At 36.9% G+C, this 24,487-nt stretch overlaps 1 protein-coding gene across 2 annotated transcripts in view; it reads right to left on the reverse strand.

Moving 5' to 3' along the window:
* The window catches only part of RASSF9 (Ras association domain family member 9), a 31,216-nt gene extending 26,983 nt beyond the window's left edge, over window positions 1-4,233 (reverse strand). The window contains exon 1 of one of the 2 annotated variants that reach the window (XM_050749439.1): window positions 3,799-4,233. In XM_050749439.1, coding sequence (XP_050605396.1) covers window positions 3,799-3,845 — 47 coding nt within the window. In that variant the 5' untranslated portion in view covers window positions 3,846-4,233. Of the gene's footprint in view, window positions 1-2,070; window positions 2,538-3,798 lie in introns of those variants that run through there. The other variant, XM_050749441.1, reaches the window with a different exon arrangement.
* Between the last annotated feature and the right edge of the window lie 20,254 nt (window positions 4,234-24,487).

Genomic DNA, 24,487 nt, shown 5'->3' on the forward strand with positions numbered 1-24,487 from the left:
CATACCTTACAACCATGTGTGCCGAAACAGCTTTCTAATAACATTCTAGTTATCTGAACTTTTACAAAATTTCTGATTGTTACTTAGACATATTAACATTAAAACAATCTTTACCTTGAAAACATAATATAATATAAAGACAATCACATTCACAAATGGAATCTATGTGAATGGTAAATAGGTTAATAATCTAAATCCAATTGCTGAATGTCCACATGAATCTCAAATGGATTGGTGTTTCATTATTTACTTATTTAGCTTTTATGTGAGGAACACTGGCTCCCTAGCAACTTTCAGAAAACACTGTCAGAACTTGAACAGCTTGTTGAAATATATCTATACTCTCAAACATTTGTATTCTTTGTATCTCTCAAACCTTTGTATTCAAACATGTTGAACAAAAGTCTGATGAAGAAGATATGCATCAAGAATCTTTGGAATTCAGTCATAGAATATTCTGTTTTTCTGGAATCAAAGTAATAATTCATCTCCTAAAATCAACAGATTCTCTTAAAATCGAAGTCTTCCAATTAAACATTATCACACTTAGAAAAATTTAAAAGATTAACTCTCATTGTAAACAGAAAAAAATTTAGATTGGTTCCATGTCTTTATATGAAAGTTTGAAATGAAATGCCTAATTATATTTGGGCATACAAACTTTTCAGGCTTTTTATTTAGGCATCTATTATTCTCAAATTTCCTGAATACTATTTCCTAAATCGTTGAACTAAATAATCTTTAAATTTGGGGAAAAAATTATCTAGTGCGATCAAATTTGCATGGTTTCATAATCCATATAACTATGGGTCTATCTCTTTAGGTTTTGAATTACATTAAATATCAACTAACTCTTTAAAAAGTATTCACTTTTATGTAATACCAGCTAGTGTCACATGATGAATAGAGAATACAATAATTAGTATATTTATACTTTGAGTACAAATTATAATTCAATTTACAAAATTGATAATTGTATTGTAGTTCTACCACATGGCAGGCACTGTCTTGGACATGAAAACACAATGGTGTCTAGACAGATATGGGCCCACCTTCTCCAAGCTTTATGGTTTGTATTTTCTAAAATTTTGTATTGCATCATACTTTGAAGTTTTAATTGCATCCTGTTTGTCTCTAAAGCTCTCAACTATCCATTTATTATAAGAACATTTATAGTACTATCTTATGAGGTTCAATTCTGGGTGATTAAGTATCGCTCCAAGAGTGACCAAAAGTGAAAAGAGAGGCAGAGAATAGCATGCAGAAAAATTCTGTAAGCAGACTTTCTCATAATTTTATGATCTTTAATCTCCAATATTCCTTGTAACAGTACATATATTTTCCTGCTGATAATGATGCAATTATGCTCAAGTAGTTTTTTGTTATTGTTGCCTGTCATATATCATAAGGCATATAAATATATTTGTTATCCAAATTCTTACTTTACATTGTACAAGAAATTTTATGTCTGTATTTGAAGAATATAGTGACTCTTATCAGATAACTATCGTATCATAAATCACATTTTCCATGAAAGGATAAATCACTCATCATTGAAGAAAAGATATTTTGTTTCTGTGCTTTAGAGTGTGGTTATTCAAATCATTATGGAAACTGTAAACAAAATGAGCAAACTTAATCTTGCAAGTAATTTTCACCTGTGATCTCACCTCTGCTAAGGTGAAAAAACAAAACCAAAGAACCCGTATAGCATTACTAAATACCAAAACAAATATTAATTCTATTTCAATACACTCTGTAATTTATTTACTGCTTAATTTGAAATACCCAAATTTTTGTGTCCTAGACCACTGCTGTGGTTTAAATCTTTCTTAAGGATTGAAAGATACAAATCTGTAGAGGGAAATACTTTCATTAGAGAAGCTTACGCATATCCTTACTATTGCCACCTTTTCCAAAACACTTGCCTTTATAACAAAGCATCATCTTCGGGAGCCATTCCATTTTCTGAGAAACTTGAAACACTATTAAACTCTCTATTTTTTATCTTTATTTTCACCTTTTCGTAATTTTGCATAGAAAACTTTTAAAAAATGTTTGTATACTCACCTCCTCGAAAGAAAGCTAGTTTTATAAGTAGAGTAGATAGTAGAGTGGCAGAACTGATGTAATGAAATTGAAGAATGCACTTCCCTGAGGGAAACTCAGGGGCACATGCAAAGTTTTATTGTCCTGTATTTGGCATACCAATGACAGAAATCTCAAATTGCTAAAGCAAAACAAAAAAAACCTCAAACAAACAAACAGAAAGCCCTGACTACAGGAATAGTATGCCAGAAACACAACTTGATTTATGAAACCATAAAGTTTTCCAGAGTATTTTTGTATATTTTGATGACATTTAAACAAATGCCAAAATAATACTACAAAAATACCACTACAAAAATATCATTTAGAAACCAGAATATTTTTATTTTTGGCTTGGGGGAGGCTTTTCTGGAATATTCTAGAATATTTTAAAATACACTGTCACCATCAAAGCACAGATTTTAAACACTCAAACCACTTTATTTTAATATACAGTTTCATTATCTGTAATTATCATAAATACCATATTTGTGAAATATTGTCAAATTATTAGAAAATAAAGCTTACTTAGAAACTTTTACAGTATTTATCAAGGCCATTTAATTTCTAAAGGAAATTTTGTCAACTAAATCATGAAAACATTTGGAATGAGTTAAAAACAGGATTTTCAAAGTAGACATGTGTGCACAAAATAAAGTATGGAGATTTACTTTAAAGTTGTATTACTGTATATCGTCAGGTAGACACTTTAAAATAATTATATCATTTCCTACCGTGTAATTGTATCCTTTTAAATCTGCACTGAGCAAATTATGACAAGTACAAACAGGCATGATTGAGAGAAAAGTGGTGGACAAGTCCCTATGCCAAAATAAATATATCTTAAAAAATATAGCCCATGTCTAAATTTATTCTCAAGTTTTTGGCATGAAAATGTAACATTTGATGTGTAAATAAAATATTTAACAAGACTAAAATAGACATACTGTCCTAGGAAAATATGTGTGTGTATGTGTGTTTTAAGTAACTTATTTATACTGCAGGCATTTCAAGCTTGAAATATCAAATCAAATCAAAGTAAAATAGTAATAATAAGGATTAGAGAGGATAGCTGCTTGAATCCTTCTTTAGTGCTTATAACTTCCTAAAATTCTCAAAGATTTTTGAAAGAATCAGTTCACACAGAGTTTCTCTCCAGACTATTTTCACTTTGGGAACATTCCAGCTTTCAGGAATGCCCCGCTCTCAGGGGAGCCAAAGCATTGTTTCTGAATTATATCAGCAGATTTATTTCTCATCCTATTTAGTGACTATAAAGTTTAGTTATCTCTTTATCAAAGTTTCAACTCTTTCTATAATATTCTAAAGCTCTGTTTGAAACAAAACGACACTTCTTATTCTACTACCCTCAAATGTCCAGGGCAACAAAAAGAGAAACTGTTTATCTTGCTAATTGTGGAGCCAGGACTGGTCAAAAGGGGAGAAAGGCGTAAAAAATATTCCCTCTTTATCGTCTGCGATCCTTCAGCTGGTAAATGCCATCATCAATACTGGGGGAATAGCCTTACCATCTAGGTATTCATACTAGCCTAACTCTTTAGGCTAGGGCTTTGTCCCCACAAAGCCTTTTTTATCAGAATCTAACAACCACAAAACACAGGCTTTCACAGGTAGGGTCCAGACTACACATACCAGACACATACACACACACAGACACACACACACACACACACACACGCTTTACTTTACCTGTTTTTATGCCGAGTCTTGAGCAAGTTTCTTCCAAAGGGAGCCATGGTCTGTCGGGCAAATGAATAAAGAAGTTATGTTAAAGCGATCTGGGGGTAGGGGTGGGGGTGTCTGGATTTCCAGGGTAAAGGGAGGAGGGCTGGAAGCTTTCTCTTCTCCTCGAATGTTCCTGGCTTTCAGCTCATTAGTAGCCGGCTGAGAAAGTTGCTGGAAGTTGTGCAACTGCTGCTTAACTTTGAACTGCGGGATTGTTGTGGCTGCTGCACCTTTGGAGACCTGCCCGGCTTCAGCCTCGAAGAAGGCGTTTGGAAGCAGGAAAAAAAAAAAAAAAAAAAAAAAGAAAGAAAGAGAGAGACAGGAAGGGAGGAGGACTCTATTGTGTTCTGTAGTTATTTGCAGACTAGCTAAACTTAAAGAACTGCCAACCCCACAGGCATGGTAATACCAATGGAATGGGAATTTCACTCGATCTGGAAACCCCCATCCCCCGCTTTCCACACCCAACCACACAAGGTGTACTGAAAGCACATAAAAGGATTAAAAGTAAATATCCCCCAACTCCTGCTCAAGCTCCAGTCTGTGGTAAGTCATCTCATCATGGCAAGAATGAGGGAGAGCCGAAAACTCTGTTTGCCAAGGCATTCGACCCCCAAATCCCCTGCCAGGGTGTCAGGACTTTAAAATATATTAGGGAGAGCGAAGCTGGAAACCAGATCAAGGTGGACTCACAGACAATTTAGGATTTTAAGTCCCTGAACTCACGGTCTTAAGAGCTTCTTCCAGGTCCCTCCTCCACACTCTCAAGTTCATCTTGCAAAAGTTGAAGGACCTGAAGGACCACAGGGTTCCAGGGCGGATGCATCACAGTTTGGTCTAGGAACCAGCTGGAGTTTAGTGTTTGACTTCCACAGAGTTTATGTTGACCCCTACCCCATCTTTGACATTCACTGGGCCTTTAGAGCCCTGGGAATTTCAGAGGAAAAGCAAACTGCTCCTGCCCTCAAGGAGTAAAGAAGACACACCTAGGGGATCTGCTGGAAGTCGAAACGTGAAGGGAAGTCTAAGGGAGGGAGAGTTTCACCTAGTCCCAGGAGAGCTCCAACCCAGAAGCAGGGCAGGGGAATGGAGCTGGGAGAGTTCAGGGGCCTGCAGGAAGCCCAGCGCAGCTCCCACCAGGTACCTGGCACTTATGGGAAAGCGCTGTTTAGGGGCAAGGGCCAGGAGAGCTTTCTCATGGACGTGTTTTACTGGGATTTTGGCCCCCTGAAACCACCCCACCACCCTTCACCCCACCAGGCTTCCCAGGCTTCCCAGGCAGATGATGAGGGAGGGAGGGAAAAGAAAGTCAACAAACTTGTGAGTTCCTTCTGAGCCTTGGCAAAGAATATGAATGGCTCACGCTTACTTTGGGAGTTTATCCCCTGCCCCCAACACCACCAAACAAAAAAGTGATCTCAAGGGCTTCCATGATTCTGATACACACTGATTTATGCAGTGCTCAGATAAATCATGTTTTTCATTATTTATTATCATAATCTTTCTCTATTCATCTATATTTCATGTTTCTGTATGTACATATACACATGTGTCATATACTATTTTATTATTTATAATATTTATTTATAATTTTATATAATAAATCATATATTATATCCATATATACATCCAAATCATTATGAAGTGAAAAACATTACAATAGCTAATGTTACAGTTTAGTTACCTTTTTATATCCCTGGGAGTTAGGATAATTAAAAAATACATACCCATCTTAATTTGATATGGTCAGTGATTCCAGAGAAAATCCAGGCACCAAAAGTTGTAATGACATGTTCTGTGTATATATATGTATAAATGTACACATATATACATGTATAAACATCTGTATGCACATCTTCATCTTTGTAAACATAAGTGTATATATGTGTGTGTGTGTTTTATATATATGACATACTGTGTATATATGCGCTTACGATGCAACATAAGTTACCTAATCTTGGGTGTATTTCTGTTTTGGTTCTTGATTTGGTTTTACTAGCACCTCACAAGAAATGATTTAAACTATTATGGAAGTTTACCTAGTTATTCTAAGTTGTTCACAATGTAATCCCTTAAAGCTATACTATTTACTTATTAATATAATTGTTGCAGTCAATTTGCAAATAATTTCACATTTACAAATATCCCTACACTTCCTGTAGTTTCGATTCTGCACACTTATTAACATTTTATATACATATGTGTATTATATTTTTCAATAAAAGAGTTTTAATGGGGAATGAGGAAACAATACTGTGTCTTTACTAGCATAATCTTACGTTGAGTTTCAGGTTATCACAAATGAGTTTCATTTAGGTGTCATTAATCCTCACATAAAATGCCCTATTAATACTTTTCATGGCAAGCTCTTTGATGTATAAGAATTACACATAAAAAGGTTTGTACTCACTAAATATATACCATTTTTATTTGCCAATTATACCTTAATAAAGCTGAAAGAAAAAGCACAAAGGGTTAATGTCTCTCAGATAGTAGAAGCGGAAAGGAATAAAAAAAAATGAATACTGATGCCTTAATAGAAAATTGAGCAAAAACAATCGTAAAAGAAAGTAACAAAAGTCATTCTTTTTAAAAAATTTTTATTTTTTTATTTTTTTGAGTTAGGATCTTCCTGTGTGGCCCAGGCTATTCACAGACACAATTGTTGCACACTACAGTCTCAAACTCCTGAACTCAGGCAATGCTTTTGTTTCTCCCATCTAAGTAGCTAGTACTACAGGTATGCTCCACCATGTCCAATTAAAAACATGTTTTTAAAAATTGACTACAATCTGCAACAATTTGTTGTATATTTTAGAATAACGAATAACTTCAATTTAGGAGTACAATTTAAAATGTTTGGAACACAAATAATGAATGCTTGAAGGAATGAAAACCTCATGTACCCTGAGGTGATTATTACACACTGTATGCTTGTATCAAAATATCTCATGTACCCCATAAATATATACACCATATATGTACTAATAATGTTTTTAAAGTAACCTTCACTAGTAACTAGATACTGTCTAGTTAAATTGAAACAAGGTTTTGTTTTACCTCTGCCAAACTGACTACTTTTTAAAATGATGATGCTCAATAGTGTCAATACGATGAGCATAGTATACTACTCTGCATAAATATTAAAAATTGGCATATCATTTTTCAGAAATGAATTTGGCTATGTAGAGCAATAACCTTCAGAATAGTCAAATTCTCATTCACGTTTTTCTCATAAAAACTTTTTGGAAAAAAATAACAAGTTTCAGAGAAATCTTATACTCATTGATATTAATGCTGAGAACAAAATGAAATAATGCATACCAATTGCTGACATATAGTGTTAACCTAAGTAGTGTTTTTATTATAGGGTAGAGGAGGTTAGGAAAAATTATCTCACACTTGAAACTAAAACAAATGGATGACTGCATGTTATCTCAAACATATAATGGAGCATTGTCTAATAGACTCTTTCAAAGATTATTTAATTCTCTGGAAGAATGCATTGTTTCTTTTACTTACTCTTTTTTTATTTGGCTGAGACTCCATGAGATTAGATATTAAACTGGTTTTTAACAAAAGAGTAAATTTTGTTGTTCAGAAGCAATATAAATTATTTTATCTAGTAGAAAAGATAACACAAATGTAGTTTTATTGCATTGTAGAACATCAACCAACTTTACATCTATTTAATTTTCTCTCAGCATTCTGTCTTTAATTCACTTTCTGTCCATAACAGTCTTTCTTATTCTCTTTTAGACCAGCTTAATAATTCTGCTGGATCCCTCACTAATGAGTTAAGTCAATTTTTGTCACTTGCTCACTACACATTTGTATTAAATTCATGTTTTGGCTTCCTGAAAATTATACCCTGAAAAGCTATGAGAACACAGTAGTCCTTTATAGAAGTCCTTTATAGAAGAAGTAGTTCTATATAAGAAGTCTTTATAGAGGAAAGATGGCTACTTAGCTATACAATTTCTACTTTTCTTAAAACATAAAATGTGCAAAAAGGATTTTGATGGTAAAAAATAGAGTGTCCTTTCATTCATTTATGATATGAAGCTCAGCCAAAATAGATAGAAAAGATGTATTCCCTTACAAATAGATTAACATATGAAAAATCAACATTGAAGATGATACATTATACTTGATAAAACAATAAATGTATACTCTCTGCAATTAAATGAAAATGATTTAATCTTTGGTTGACTTGATATCAAAAGCTAAATATTGTTAAAACATGTTGTCTGATAGAGACCCAGCCTGTTTCCATATGAAATCTTGTTTGTTTGTTTGTTTTGAGACAGTGTCACTCTGTCACCCAAGCTGGATACCAATCTTGGCTCACTGTAGCCTCGGCCTAAAGGGCTCAGGTGATTCTTCCACCTCAGCCTCCTGAGTAGCTGGGACTACAGGCGTGCACCACCACACACAGCTATTTTCTGTATTTTTTTGTAGAGATGGGGTTTTGCCATGTTGACCAAGCTGGTCTGGAACTCCTGGGATCAAGCTATCCACTTGCCTCAGCCTCACAATGTACTGGGATTTACAGGTGTGAACCACTGCACCTGACCCATATGAAGAGGTATTAATTTCCTTTCTGATAACTAAATTTCAAAATTATCTGGGCTGATCTAACGCATGCAAAGAATGGAGAGTAAAGTCTTTGCACAGCTCCCTGACCGTTTACATCGATGTCTTGATTTTCTTCCTCCTACGATATGTTATAAAACTAAAGTTTTAAAAATACCACTCTTATTTTCGTCTTAAATCCTTTAAAGACTCTTTTAGAATTCAGCACAAACTCTGTAGGTTATCATTCAAGGCTCTTTATTACACAAGCTTTTTTGACTTTTAGCTTTAGTATACATGACTTAGCTAAAAGGGCGGCAGATATAACGCGGGAGTTAAGAGTGCAAGTTTTGGAGCTGCACAGACAAGGATCCATGTCACGGCTCTGTCATTTTCTAGTAGAGACCTTGGGTAAATTATTTAACCTTCCAAGCCCCAGTTTTCTCATCTGATAAATGGAGAAAATAATAATAATGTAACCTCATTTTCTTATTAAATATAAGTCTAAGATAATTTTTTCTTCTAAAAAACTCTTATAAAGATGTGCTCTCTTCTTATTGCTAGAAATTTACTTCTCACAATTTAATTATTAAATTGGCTTACTGGTATAGTTACAATAGACATCTGTGATAAGAGCCACTTGTCCCCAGGGCCTTCATAAAAAGAACAGCAGAGCTGAAATTCTTCTGATCACACAGATACTTGACTGTGAGCCAATTTGTCGACACTTACATGGTAATCTGTGAGGAAATAACATACTAGATAGCTTGTTATAATCAATCAGTTCATCTGATTTACTCAAAACCCCATTCTCAATCAAGCAAATAGTAATAAGATAGAACTTCTTTTGTATGGAAAAGAGAGAGAAGAACTCAGAAATAATTAGAGCTGGCCAGAGGGTAGGATCATAATTTGAGTGAGAATCTTTGTACAACAGGTTGTGGCAAAAGAGCATTGTGCAAAACAGAGTTGTTTACAACAAAAAGTAGGAAAGCCCCTAAAAGTCAGTAAAAATAAATTCTTAAATTGAATACCAGAGCCACTACAATTATTATTATTATCTACAAGTACCTATCTTCAGCAGTTCTTTCCTGTCTTAAATTTGCTCACGGTAATAGGAAACTGTCTCTAAAAATTGGAATGGATGAGGCTTTTCTCACAAAACCTTTTAAATATGGATGGTAGGTGTCATGGTTTGTAAATTAACCTCTCTAAGAGGTTTTAAGAATAGAAGAAATGGCCGGGCATGGTGGCTCACGCCTGTAATCCCAGCACTTTGGGAGGCTGAGGTGGGCGATCACAAAGTCAGGAGATCGAGACTATCCTGGCTAACATGGTGAAACCCTGTCTCTGCCAAAAATACAAAAATTAGCCGGGCATGGTGGCAGGTACCTGTAGTCCCAGCTACTCGGGAGGCTGAGACAGGAGACTGGCGTGAACCTGGGAGACAGAGCTTGCAGTGAGCCAAGATCGCGCCACTGCACTCCAGCCTGGGCGACAGAGCGAGACTCTGTCTCAAAAAAAAAAAAAAAAAAAAAAAAGAATAGAAGAAATAACTATCTTGAATGGATTAGGTGTATCTCAGAAGCTGGGATTCCATTTCAACTCTAGGTTTCTATGGTGTCAATGCTCTTTTGATTCTCCATGAAAGTTCAGAATGGCACTACTAAGTTTTGTAGTACTTACATGGAGTCAGGTGGTATAATCAGTCATCCAGCTTTAATAGATTATTCCATTAAAAATCTTTTTTAATAAATTAAACTTAATATTTGAGTAGCTGACTGGCTGAGTGTTGGTCAGATACCTGTGTCCTAAATAAAAGTCCAAATTTCCTCACTAAGGAGCTATGACTGTTATTAACTCTAATTAGATAAATCCACATAAGGCTGGCTACTGGCGGAAATTGCTCCACTTCAAAGAAAGTTTTGAAGGCTATGAAACACAAAGTATGCACATAACATAAAATATGTGCATATAAGTATATAAACGCCACCAAATATACATTCACCTTCTATGGTAAATGATATAATATTATGTTGTAGTGCTTTACATAAGGCATTTTTATATTTGGTGTCTTATTTGATCGTAGCGTGCTGAGCAGGAAAGAAAATAGAATCTCAAATTTGTGGATAAGAAAAGTGACGTTGAGAGCTATGTGATGATTGAATAATTAATCAAAACCAAATCAAGGCCAACCTATTGTTGTTAACAAAAATAATAATTTATAATTATAATATAATCACTTAATTGCCTTTGGAAAATTTCCTTAAGTGATACTTTACTTTTATTAAGTAGATTTGGGACTCTTTCCTTTTTAAGACTTATTAAAGATTTTGTGAATGTAATGTGAATTCACCATGGTACAAATTTTATTTCCTTATGATATGGAGACCATCATAGGCTCAAATGTATCAGAGCACTAATTGTTACTGATTGAATTGTGTCCTCCACAAAATCCATATATTGAAGCTCTAAACCCAATGTGACTGTATTTGAAGAGAGAGCCTTTATGGCAATAATTAAAGTTAAATGAGGGCATATGGGTGGGTCTCTAAACTGATAGGTCTGGTGTTCTTACAAGAGGAGGAAGAGACAACAGAGTTCTCTCTCTTATTACTCATAAACAAATAAAAAGTCATGTAAGGATGCAGCAGTCAGAGAAGATGGCCATCTACAAGCCAGGAAGAGAACCCTCACCAGAAGCTATTTTCGGACACTTTAATTACGAACTTTTAGCCTCTACAACTGTGAGAATATGAATTTATGTTGTTTAAGCCACCCAGTCTGTGTCATTTGCTCATGACAGCAGACTAATACACCAATAATATGAAGCAAATGAACTTGGACTGACTTTCCTTGGAGAAGGACACCATAGTACCGTTTGCCCTTTGAGTAAAAGCTACCTCCTCTTACTATCCCTTTGTGTTCTGGAAGAAGAGGTGGATGATTTGCACCTGCACTTAGAAGCTTCCTGGGAAGTGCAGGGTTCTGAATCCACACTTGTCCTTTGAGCAGCACAGAATTTTTCAATGAATTAAGGTTTCCTATTGAACTGAAAAGATACCAGTGATGCTAAAAGTGATGCAAATCCAAATGTAAGTGATGGCAATGGCAGGTCATCTGGAGCAGCCGCTGCCAAGACGCAGGCTGCAACGGGGAGGCACAGCCGGGGCTGCATTCTCCACAGAGCCAGCGGGAGCCAGGAACAAGTGGGAAACCCACCGCTACCAAGGAGGCAGGGCAGGAGCTCCCTGGGTGCAACTGCAGCTGTCCAAGCCGTGGTTGCAGACCCCGGCCTCCCTGTGCTCTTGGAGACTGGGAGCAGGCCTCCTGCCTGCTCTCCTGGGCACTGCTGAAGTCACCCAAGTCACAGCTGCAGACCTGGGCTTCCCTGTGCTGTTTCCTGGGGACCAGAAACAGGCGGAAGCCCTGCCCTCCCGGGTCCAGATGCAGTCACCCAAGCCGTGACGGAGGACCTGGGCATCTCTATAGTCTTGGGGACCTAGAAAGTACCCCCCTTCGTGCCTCATCGGTCTTGAAGGTGTCTGCTCCAGCTGCCTGGACTCTCCCCACTCTCGGCACCGCTCTGATCTCGGGGCAAGATTGCGGCTGAGCCCTGGTGCTGCCACAGCCCAGTCGAGTGTGTGCATGCTTGGGGCAGCACTGCCATGCCAGACCTCTGCTGTCTCAGACCCCTCTGGACTTTGGGCTCTGATAAGCACAAGAGGGAGGCCCAGTGGGGACTGAGGGAAGCTCAGCACTGGCCTGCCTGGACGTTCTTCATGAACAGCCTGGACACCACAGAAAGCAGTAGAAGGCAGACAGGCTCCAAGGAAGAAAGGGATGGGTCCCTTGTGAAGCCCCGCCTTCAGGCTGGGGAAAGCCTAAAGCCTGGGGGCCAGGCTCCAGTCTCCTGGACCAGAGAGGGAACTCGTGGTGTTTTTTCCTGTGCCTGCCCATGGCTTCCCTTGGACCAATCAGCAGGTACTTCCTCCCCTCTGAGGCCCATAGAAACCCCAGACTCAGTCAGATTTGGGAAGACAATGGGATGACTTGCCTGCAGAGAGGAGCTACCTACTCTAATGCCTCCTCTCAGCTGAGAGTTGAACACTAAATGGGACAACCTGCCTGCAGAGAGGAGCTATCCACTCCAGGGTCTCCTCTGAGCTATTCTGGCACTCAGTAAAGCTCCTCTTCACCTTGCTCACCCTCTACTCGTCCACATACCTCATTCTTCCTGGAGGCAGGACAAGAACGCAGGACCTGCCAGATGACAGGGTTGAAAGAGCTATAACAAGGCTGAAACACTCTCCTTGCTCACTACATTGCAGGTGAAGGGGAGAGAAGAACTGTGGCCCTTTGGAGAGCCCAGACCTGGGAAGCTCCCGGAGCCAGGGCTGTTACTCCCTCTTTAGGGGCCTGCAGGTCCTGGAGTCTCCAAGCTTCTTGGCACCACCACATTCCCCAGTGTCAGACATGGAAGCTGCTTGCAGTCTACCTGGTCCACCCGCAGCCTCTCAGTGAGCTGGTGCCCGTGCCAGCACCTGGAGCTGCCATCCACTGCAGCAGCCAGTGTGCCTGACTTTGTGCAGTGGTCGGACCCCATGCTCGCTTGCTTACACACCCCTCACCACTCCACATCTGGCTCGCCCTTGGCAGGAATGGAATCCAGGCAGGTAGCGTGAGCCGAGCACAGCCTGACAGGCTGAGTGGACAGAGCAAGCCCAGTGGGCCTGAGCAAAACTCAGGCAAAGGTATCACTGTTCATAGAGGTTTCTGGCCAGAAAAGTAACATCCCAAGGATCGTGTGACATAAGAAATTTCTCAGGTTACAGCTTTCTCTCTAGAGTTCAACAGAAAAACCTGCAGGCTTATGAGCAAGGATTCTTTCTGGAAACCACTCAGAACAAAACCACTATGGATCTTCAAATTCTAGCTAAGTGTGCGAGTTTCTGAGAGTACATCAGGAAGTAATGTTTGACTACATGACCTTAAGGTTACTTCTTCTACACTTGCCGGTGTCTGAGCTTGTTAGGGCAGTGGTCGCAGATCTGACTTTGTTCACCTAGTGTTTGAGACTGAAACCTTTGAGAGCAATAGAAAACATGGCAGCTAAAAAGCTAGAACTGCAGGTAAGCTGTTCGCATTTGTCAATCTCGGCTCACGGGAAACCTCCACCTCCCAGGATCAAGCAATTCTCCTGCCTCAGCCTCCCGAGTAGCTGGGATTACAGACATGCACCACTACAACCCAGCTAATTTTCATATTTATGGTAGAGACAGGGTTTCAACCATGTTGGCCAGGCTGGTCTTAAATCCTGACCTCAAATGACCCACTCTTGTCAGCCTCCTAAAGTGCTGGGATTACATGTGTGAGCCACCATGCCCGGCCAAGTGTAGAAGGTCTTATTAAAATACTTGTAATGAATAAAAGTGGGTTAGTTTCTAACACATATTGGCAGAAGTGGTTGTGAATCATCTTCGAGTATTACGTTTTAAAAGACTGGCTTCTGTCTTGCTCTGGGGGAAGCCATTTTGTGACCAGCCCTATGGAGAGGTGCACGTGGTGAGGAACTGAAGCCGCCTACCAATAGCCATAGGAGTCAACTTAGATACTCCAGTCCCTTTAGAGATTGCAGCCCTCATCTACAGTTTACCTGCAATCTCGTGAGACACCTTGAGGCCTTAGCATCTAGCAAAGCTGCTCCCAGATTGTTGACTCTTACAAACTGCTTTAGTTAATAAATGTTCTAAGATGCTAAATTTTGGCGTAAATTTGTTACAGAGTTAAATAACTGTTACAATTAGATTTAATAGGTATCAAAGAAAGGCAGCACAAAACAACAAAGCAAGTCACTTTTTAAACATTAGATTGGCCAAATTTTAAAAGAATAATACTCCCCAGTATCTACCAGGCACACGCTATTGATGTGTATTTAATTGAAACTCCCTGCTTGGGGAATAATTTGCCAAAATTACATCTGTAAAACTTTAAAGTGCACATTTCTTTTTTATTTAATGGTTCTAATTCTAAAATTCTAACCTAGAGGAGTTCAACATTGTAAATGCCCCAGAAGGTATATTTTGGCATCACTGCATGCAATAGTGAAAAATGAATTGTCTAACAACGATGTATCTATTATAACAACTCTCTAGTGTCAGATGCTATCTCTAAAACAACTATCTATTATATGTCAGACACTTTTCTTAATGCTTACAAAAGTCTATGAGATAGGCTCATGTTCAAATCCATTTTATGATAAAGGAAACTGGGAAGAGAGATGTGAAATAACTTGCTTGCAGTTACAAAGCTACTAAGAGGAAGAGAAGAGATATAAAGCCAAGAAGAAGAGATATATAAAGTACATATATTGAATGTACTTTAATAAGTGAATGTTTAAATACAAAAACACACTTCAGTTATGAACCATTTGATACAAATGTTTAAAAGAATAAGATATTTCTATAGACAATTTTACAAACTGATATCAGCGAACTTTTTTCTTTCAAGTGAAACTACATTTCAATGGCTGCTAACTAAATTGCCGAAGGGTGTTAAATAGGTTATGCTAATGAATATAGTGAACTAGACAGCTCTAGCAGATTACCCCTATGTGGAACCTGGGTCCATTATTTCTACAGTTTCTGATTTTTTTTAAGAGAAACCTAAAAATCTGACTTTTTAAAAGTAAATTTTGTCATATTAAATGAATGGCAATAAATTATATTCTTAAAAATCTAAAATCAAATAAGACATTTCTGAATGCAGACTCCCCCCGCTGTGTTCCAGATTGCAATCTCCCTGTGCATTAACAATAATAAATTAAGAACAGTTATTCAAAGTCACCTGACAAAACTTCACTGAAACATGATTGACTCCGTTATCACATCTAAATGAATAATGCCTTAATTAAAATGACATTGGCCACACACTGGAAGCAGAGAAAAGGAGAGAGAAAGAATTGCTGCATCCAAGCAATCTCAGTACAAATATTGCCATCCCAAGAATCTATGGATCCGGTACTTACATATTGTGGAACCTGCATATGTTTATAGCAGAATGGTTAAGAACGTGGACTCTTGAGCTAGAATACATCTGTTTGAAGCACAGTTCCACCACAAACCACTTATTCAAACCCTGGGCCTCCGTGTCTCTATTTGTAAAGCAGGATATAATTGAATCCCATAGAGATGCTGTAAGAAAACAATGACTCCATAAATACCAGCTATTATTAATGTGGAGATAAAGTATTGTATTACCACAACCAGGTGCCAGAAAGCATTCTTATTATTTACCAGCCTTTCTGCTGACTTCATTCTCACAAAACAATTCCTGATTATAATCACTTGTGTGCAATGAAAGAATGTCTTGGCCTGAAGGTGTGAAAGCAAACACTGTAGTAAAGATCTTAGTATATTTTTTAAAACTGCTACATTTTACTTTTATTTTTTAAATATCAACAGATAAAATTGTATGTTCTTACTATTTACAACATATTTTTGGAGTATGCATCCATTGTGGAATGACTAACTTGGTTAATTAATATATGTATCACCTTACATAGTTATTTTTGTCATAAGGACCCTCTACATCCATTCAGTATTTTCAAGAATACAATATATTGTTAATTATGGCCAATATGTTGTACAAGAGATCTCTTGACATATGTCTCCTGTCTAATTGAAACTTTGTGTCCTATTATCAACATTTCCAAACACGCACCCCCGAAACCATTCCAGTCCCTGATAACCATCATTCTACTTTCTACTTACCTGAGTTCAACTCTTTCAGATTATGCAGTATTTTTCCTTTTGTGCTTGGCTTATTTCACTCAATGTAACATCTTCCAGGTTTATTCATGCTGTCAAAAACTACATAATTCCCTTATTTTTATAGCTGAATACTGTTTTATTGTGTATATTTATCACATTTTCTTTCTTCATTCATCCGTTGATAGACATTTTGGTAGATTCCCCATTTTAGCTACTGTGAATAATGTTGCAATAAACATGGAGATGCAGATATCTCTTTGAAATACAGATTTCTTTTCCCTTGAATATATGCCCAGTAGTTAAATTGATGGATCAGATGGCAGTTTTAGTTTTTTATTTTTTGAGGGACCTCCATACAGTTTTCCATAATTACATTGTCACTAACTGTGTGAGGACTTCTTTTTCCCCACATCCTAGTCAACACTTGTTATCATTTTTTTATAATAGTCCTTCTAACAGGTGCGAGGCAATATCTCACTGTGTTTTTAATTTGCTTTTTTTGACGCTTATGATGTAGAGCATTACATACAGACACACACACACACACACACACACACACACACACACACGTTGAGCATTTTGTCTTATTGAGAGAAATAACTATTCAAGTCCTTTGCCATTTTATTTTATTTTATTTTATTTTATTTATTTATTTTTTTTTGAGACAGAGTTTCACTCTTGTTACCCAGGCAGGAGTGCAATGGTGCAATCTTGGTTCACTGCAACCTCCACCTCCTGGATTCAATGATTCTCATCCCTCAGCCTCCCTAGTAGCTGGGACTACAGGCATGCACCACCATGCCTGGAAAATTTTTTGTATTTTTTTTTTTTTTTTTTTAGTGGAGACAGGGTTTTTCCACGTTGGTCAGTCTGGTCTCAAACTCCCGACTTCAGGCGATCCACCCACCTTGGCCTCCCAAAGTGCTGAGATTACAGGTGTGAGCCACCGTGCCTGGCCATTTTGCCTATTTTTTAATTGGTTTATTTATTTACTTGGCATTGAGTTGAGTTACTTATATATTTTGGATATTAGCACCTTTACAGTTGCATAGTTTGCAGATATTGTCTCCCATTCTATCAATTGCATATTCACTGTTGATATAGTCTGGCTGTGTGTCCACACCAAAATCCTATCTTGAATTGTAATCCAAATTGTAACCCCCACATGTTGGGAGAGGTACCCCGTGGAGAGGTGATTAGATCATGGGGATGTTTCCTCCTGCTGTTCTCATGATAGCAAGTGAGTTCTCATGGCTTTATAAGGGTATCTGCACTTTCCCCACTTTGCTCTGCAATTCTCCTTCATGTCGCCATGTGAAGAAGGACTTGTTTACTTTCCCCTTTGCCATGATTGTAAGTTTCCTGAGACCTCTACAGCCTGCAGAACTCTGAGTCAATTAAGACTCTTTCCTATATAAATTATCCTCTCAGGCAGCTCTTTATAGCAGTGCCAGAATTGACTAATACAACTATATTGATTGTTTCCTTTGCTGTGAAGCATCTTTTTAGTTTGATATAATCTCATTTGTCTATTTCTACTTTTGTTATCTGTTCCTTTGGCATCTTATTAAAGAAATCATCACCCAGATCAATGTCATGAACTTTTTCCCTTATGTTTTCTTCTTGCAGTTTTACAGTTTTAAGTGCTACATTTAAGTGTTTTGTTCATTTTGAGCTGTTTTTTATATATAGTGTGATATAAGAATCTAATTTCATTCTTCTGCATGTGCATATCAGTTTTTCCAGTACCATTTATTGAAAAACCTGCTGTTTTCCTATCGTGTATACTTGGCATCTTTGTTGAAAATCAATTGACTGTAATAAAGGGTGGATTTAATTTTGAGCCCTCAATTCTTTTATTTTTAATTTCAACATTTATTTTAGATTCAGTAGGTAATTGTGCATGTTTGTTACATGGGCATACTCCATGAAGTTGAGGGTTAGGGCACATTTGATCCCATCACCCAGGTTGTAAGCATAGTATACAATAAATAGTTTTTCAACCCTTGCCCTCTCTCTCCCCTCAGACCCAAGTAGTTCCCAGTGTCTATTGTTGTCATCTTTAGGTCTGAGTGTACTCAGTGTTTAGCTTTTTCTTATAAGTGAGAACATGTGGTATTTGGTTTTCCATTTATTCAATAATTTGCTTAGGATAATGACCTTTAGCTACATCTATGTTGCTGCAAAGGAAACAATTTTGTTTATATTTATGACTGTGTAGTATTCCATGGTAAACATGTACCACATTTTCTTTATTCAGTCCATCATTAATGGGCACCTGAGTTGATTCCATGTCTTTGCTACTGTGAATAACAATATGATAAACATATGACTGGACATGTCCTTTTGGTAGAATAATTGATTTTCCTTTGGTTATATAATAAGTAATGGAATTGCCAGGTTGAAAGGTAGTTCTATTTTTAATTCCTTGAGAAATCTCCAAACTGCTTTCCACAGTGTCTGAGCTCCTTTATATTCCCATCAACAATATATAAGCATTCACTTTTCTCCATAACCATACCATCATCTGTTATATTTTAACTTTTTAATAAAAGCCATTCTGACTGGTGTTACTTATGTCATTGTGGTTTTGATTTGCATTTCTCTGAGGATTAGTGATGTGGAATAGTTTTTCATGCTTGTTGGCTGCTTATATGTGTTCTTTTAAGAAATGTCTGTTCAGGCTTTTTGCCCATTTTTAAAAATTGGGTTATTTGTATTTTACTTGTTGATTTACATTCCTTATAATAAGATTCTGGACACTAGACCTTTGTTGGATGCATAGTTTGTGAATATTTTCTCCCATTCTGTAGCTTATCTATTTACTCTGTTGATAGTTTGCTTTGCTGTGCAGAAGCTCTTTAGTTTAATTAGATGCCATTTGTCAGTTTTCATTTTTGTTGCAGTTGCTTTTGAGGACTTAGTTATAATTTTTTTTGCCAAGACCAATGTGATGTCTAGAAGCATATTTCTTATGTTTTCTCCTAGGATTCTTATAGTTTGACATTTAAGTCTTACATTTAAGTCTTTAATCCATCTTGAGCTGATTTTTGTATATGGTGATAGGCAAGAGTCCAGTTTCATTCTTCTGCATTTGGATAGCCATTTGGATATCTTCTGCGTATGGATAGCTATTGCAGTGCCATTTATTGACTAGTGAGTATTTACTGTATTGCTTATTTTTTGTCAACTTTGTGGAAGATCAGATGGCTGTAGGTGTGTGTTTTTATTTCTGGGTTCTCTATCATGTTTCTTTCATGTATGTATCTGCCTTCATATCAGTACTATGCTGTTTTGGTTATTATAGCTTTGTAGTATAGTTTGAAGTTGGGTAATGTGATGCCTCCAGCTTTGTTCTTTATGCTTAGGATTGCCTTGGCTATTCAGGCTCTTTTTTGGTTCCATATGAATTTTAGAATAGTTTTCCCTAATTCTGTGAAAAAGTGATGCTGGTAATTTGATAGGAATAGAACTGAATCTGTTGGTTGCTTTGGGTAGTTGGGCCATTTTACAACACTAATTCTTCCTATCCATGAGCCTGGAATTTTTTTCCTTTTGTTTGTATCATCTCTGACTTTTTTCAATAGTGTTTTGTAGCTCTCCTTGGAGAGCTCCTTCACCTCCTTGGTTTGATTTATTCCTAAATATTTTACTTTTTGGGGACTATGGAATTGCATTTTGATTTGGTTCTCAGTTTGAACATTGTTGGTGTTTAGAAGTGCTACTGCTTTTTGTACATTGATTTTGTAACCTGAAACTTTACTTAAATTGTTTTATCAGCTCTAGAATTATTAGAATCTTTAGAGTTTCCTAGATATAGAATTATAACTCAATGAAGGGAGATTATTTAACTTCCTCTTTTCGTATATGGATGCCTTTTATTTCTTTATCTTGCCTGATTACTCTGACTAGGACTTCCAGTTGAATAGGAGTGGTGAGAGTGGGCATCCTTGCCTTATTCTAATTCTTAAGGGGACCGCTTCCAGCTTTTGTCCATTCAGTATGATGTTGGCTGTGAGTTTGTCACACATAGCTCATATTATTTTGAGACATGTTCCTTTATGCCTAATGTGTTGAGAGTTTTTATCATGAAAGAATGTTTGAATTTATCAAAAACTTTTTCTGCATCTGTTGAGATTAACATCTGGCTTTTGATGAGACACACAGATAGAGGGTGTGGGCCAGCACAGCAATTGATGAGAAGTGAAGAGGATAAAAAGGAATCCCTATGGACATTTTAACAATATTAACTATTTAAATCCGGAAACACAATATATCTTTCAATTTATTTGTGCCTTCTTTAATTTCTTTCATCAATTATTTGTAATTTCCAGTGTACAGATCTTTCACCTACTCAGTTAAAGTTATGACAAAGTATGTATTACCAATAACATAAATAGTCCATTAATACATATTTTGTATGCTCTATATATGTATGTAATATACTGTATTCTTACAATAAAGTATGATAGAGAAAGAAGGTTATTAAGACAATCACATGCAAGAAAATATATAGTTACTCTTTGTTAAGTAGCAGTGATCATCATAAACACCTTCATCCTTATCATCTTTATGTTGAGTAGGCTGAGGATGAAGAGGAAGGGAATGATTAGTCCTCTGTCTGGAGATGACGGAAGCAGAAGAATATTTGTACATATGTGGACCCCTATGTTCAAACTCACATTGTTTAAGAGTCAACTACAGAAGGAAATAAATAATGTCAAGAATATAAATGAATAAAATTGAGAGTAAATGATAGAGAAAGTCAACAAAAGCCAAAAGCCAGTTTTATAAAAAGATGAAGAAAATTGATACATCTCTTTCAAAATTCATCAAGAAATTAAAGAGAAAAACACAATGTCAGAAATGATTAAGAAAATGTTACTATAGATCCTACAGAAAATATGATATAATAACTAAATATTATGAGTAAATACATGTCAATAAGTTTGATGACTTAGATAATATAGGAAAACCAATAAAGGATACAAGTTACTAAAATAAGGATTATCGACCCAGGTCCTATCAATGCATTTAAAACCAAAAATACTTATCTGAGGCTGCATCTCAAGCTGGTATTGTGACCATGTTGTCAGAATTAGTAGAGAGCTTCCTAGAGTGATCATATTGAAAGATAATTATTGGGATGTGTGAATTTTATCACTTGTGTTTTCTTAAGCCATTGGTTGTCCAAGTCTTAAGTAATTTGTGATGTACCATGACATCTTGTAGGCATACATTAAAGGACTTAAAAATAAGCAGAGGAAAACTTCTGTCATCCTCTGTGATTAGTTTTTGATGAAAGACAGATTAGATAAAAGAAGCAGAACACATGAATAGGCCTAGATTTGTTTGGAAAAAAAAATTTACAAGTTTGAACTTTCCCACCAGGTCAAGGTGTTTTCACTAGTAGACTCTAACTACTGGTAAAGCAATGATACCAATCTTACACAAATGTTTCACCTATAAAAGGAAAGAGATCACTTTCTATATAATTTTATGAGGCCAGACTAATTATGATACAAAAATTAGTTGCATATATTTCAAGAAACAAATAGCACAGAACACAATCTCTTATGAAAAGACATGTAAAAATCCGTAACAAAGTACAAAATACATTCTACATTATATAAATAGTATAAGACATGACATTATGCTGTTATCCCAACAATATAATGTTGATTTAATAGTTTAAAAATTAGTCAAAACCATTATCAAAATAATAAAAAGCACAAAATTCATATGATAATCTTAAAACATGTGACAAAAACATTTGACAAAATTGAACACCCATCTATGATTAAAAAATAAAAACCTCTCAGCAAACTAGGAATAAAAAGAAAAACCTACAGTTAGCATAATGCTTAATTGTAAAATACTAACTGCTTCCACTTAAAATCAGAAATCAGATAAGGATTTCTGCTCTCACCACTTGATCAACACCTTTGTACTGGAAGTGTTAGCTAATTCAGTAAGAACGAATAACAAGGAACTAAGTATGGGTTAGAAAGAAAGAAAAAAGAAGTGTCTTTATATGCATACAATATGGTTGTTTACGTAGACAATCCAAAGGAATCTACATAAACATAGCTAATAGATCTAATTAATGAATTTAACAACATTGCAGTGTAGAATGACAATTTATAAATATCATTTTGCTGTCTATATGCTAACAATTATTAGAAATAAAACTTGCTAAAACAGACCTCTAGTTTGAAAACATAAAATATTTCTGACAGAAGTTATGGTTTATAAGATACATATAAATTCTCTCTATCTTTTTTTCTCTCTCTTATTTAAGAAACAAGATTTTGCTATGTAGCACAGGCAGAAGTGCATGGGGTAGGGTGACTATTTACAGGAACTGTCATCGCTCACTGCAGCCTGGAACTGCTAGGCTTGAGGGAACTTCTTGCCTCAGCTTTCAAAGTAGCTGGAACTACAGATGTGCCTCACCATGCCCAGCAGAAGTTAAATTTAAAAAGATCTGAAGTAATGGAGAACATACTATATTAATGGATGAGAAGACTAAATGCATTGAACATATCAATTATCTCAAATTAATCAATTTGATTTAATGCAATCCCAATCAAACCAGGCTTTTAAAATATAAACAAAAAACCTGACTCGAAAATGTATGTAGAAATGTTAAGAATCAACAGAAACCAGAATGATTTTGAAGAAAACAAAGCTGAGGAACTTAAGCTTGTTGATTTTAAAGTTACTACAAAGATACAGTAATCAAAATACTATACTATTTACATAAGGCCAAATAAAGAGACCATTCAAAGAGAGTAAACTTCTATGATCCAATCAATGGTTTTTCAAAGGAGGCACCAAATAATTTCAATGGGGAAACAATATCTATTTAACAAATAATGTGGAGGAATGAAATATAAAAATGAAAAATATGAACCTGACCTCAACAGCCTGCACAAAGATTAATTTGAGAACACTTCATAGAACTCTATCGTAAAAGCTAGATTTATAAACCTTCTAGAAGCAAACATAAACATTTTTGTGACATTGAGGTATGCAATGATTTTTAGGCTATTAGGAGCACTAATCAGAAAGAATAAAAATGGTCAATTGATTCCATCAAACTTAAACACTTGCTCTTTGAAAGACATTCTTATGAAAATAGGTAAGCTGCAAATTGGAAGAAAATATTTGCAGTGCATATACCTGGAAAAAAAAAAAAAACCTCGTAACTCAACAATAAAAAGGCAGCCCAGTTAAACAATGGGTAATGATCTGAACAAACACTTTCCAAAGAAAAATATGAGAGTAGCCAGGGCTGGGTGCGCTAGCTCACACCTATAATGCTGTCACAGGATCATTAGAGTGTCGCTTTTCCAGCTTGAAACTTCTGTGGCTGGTGGCACTTTTGCCTGAGTTTTTCTTGGGCCCACTGAGCTTGTTCTGCCCACACTGCCTGGCAGGCTGTGCTCAGTTCATGCTACCAGCCCACATCCCATGCCTGACAAGGGTGAGCCAGGTGTGGAGTGGTGAGGAATGTGTGAGCAAGTACAGTCTGGCCACTGTGCACAGTCAGGCATGCCAGATTCAGTGGGATGGGTAGCTCCAGGCACTACACAGGTACCAGCTCCCTGTGATGCTGTAGCTAAACCAGGCATACTGCAATGGACTTCCACTGTAGGGACCAGGGAACACAGTGTAACCCAGAAGTCTGGGGATGCCAGGGACTGCAGAGCCCCAAAGATGGGCTTGGGGAGGTTCTAGGTCTGGGTTCCCCAAAGGGCCTCTAATATGGTTGGGCTGTGTGTCCCCACCCAAATCTCGTCTTTTAGCTCCTACAATTTTCATGTGTTGTGGGAGGGACCGGGTGGGAGATGATTGAATCATAGGGGTAGGTCATTTCTGTGCTGTTCTTGTGATAGCGACTAAGTCTCACGTGATGTGATGCTTTTAAAAGCGGGAGTTTCCCTGCATGAGCTCTCTTTCTTTGCACACTGCCATGTATGTAAGATGTGACCAGCTCCTCCTTGCCTTCCACCATGATTGTGAGGCCTCCCCAGCCACGTGGAACTGTAAGTCCATTAAACCTCTTTTTCTTCCCAGTCTCAGGTATGTCATTATCAGCAGCGTGAAAATAAACTAATACAGCTGCAGCTTTTCTCTCCTTCTCTCCTTCTTGTCACCCACAAAGTTGTGAGCAGGGGGATGTTTCAGTCCTATTTGTGTTTGTCTTTCAGTTCTGCCATTCGATGGGTCCTGAGTACTTTTTCTGCATCCAGGAAGAATGAAGTATGTGGACAACTGGAGGGTGAGCAAGGTGAAGAGGA

The sequence above is a fragment of the Macaca thibetana genome, chromosome 11, assembly GCF_024542745.1.
Source record: "Macaca thibetana thibetana isolate TM-01 chromosome 11, ASM2454274v1, whole genome shotgun sequence".
NCBI classification, from domain to species: Eukaryota; Metazoa; Chordata; class Mammalia; order Primates; family Cercopithecidae; genus Macaca; species Macaca thibetana.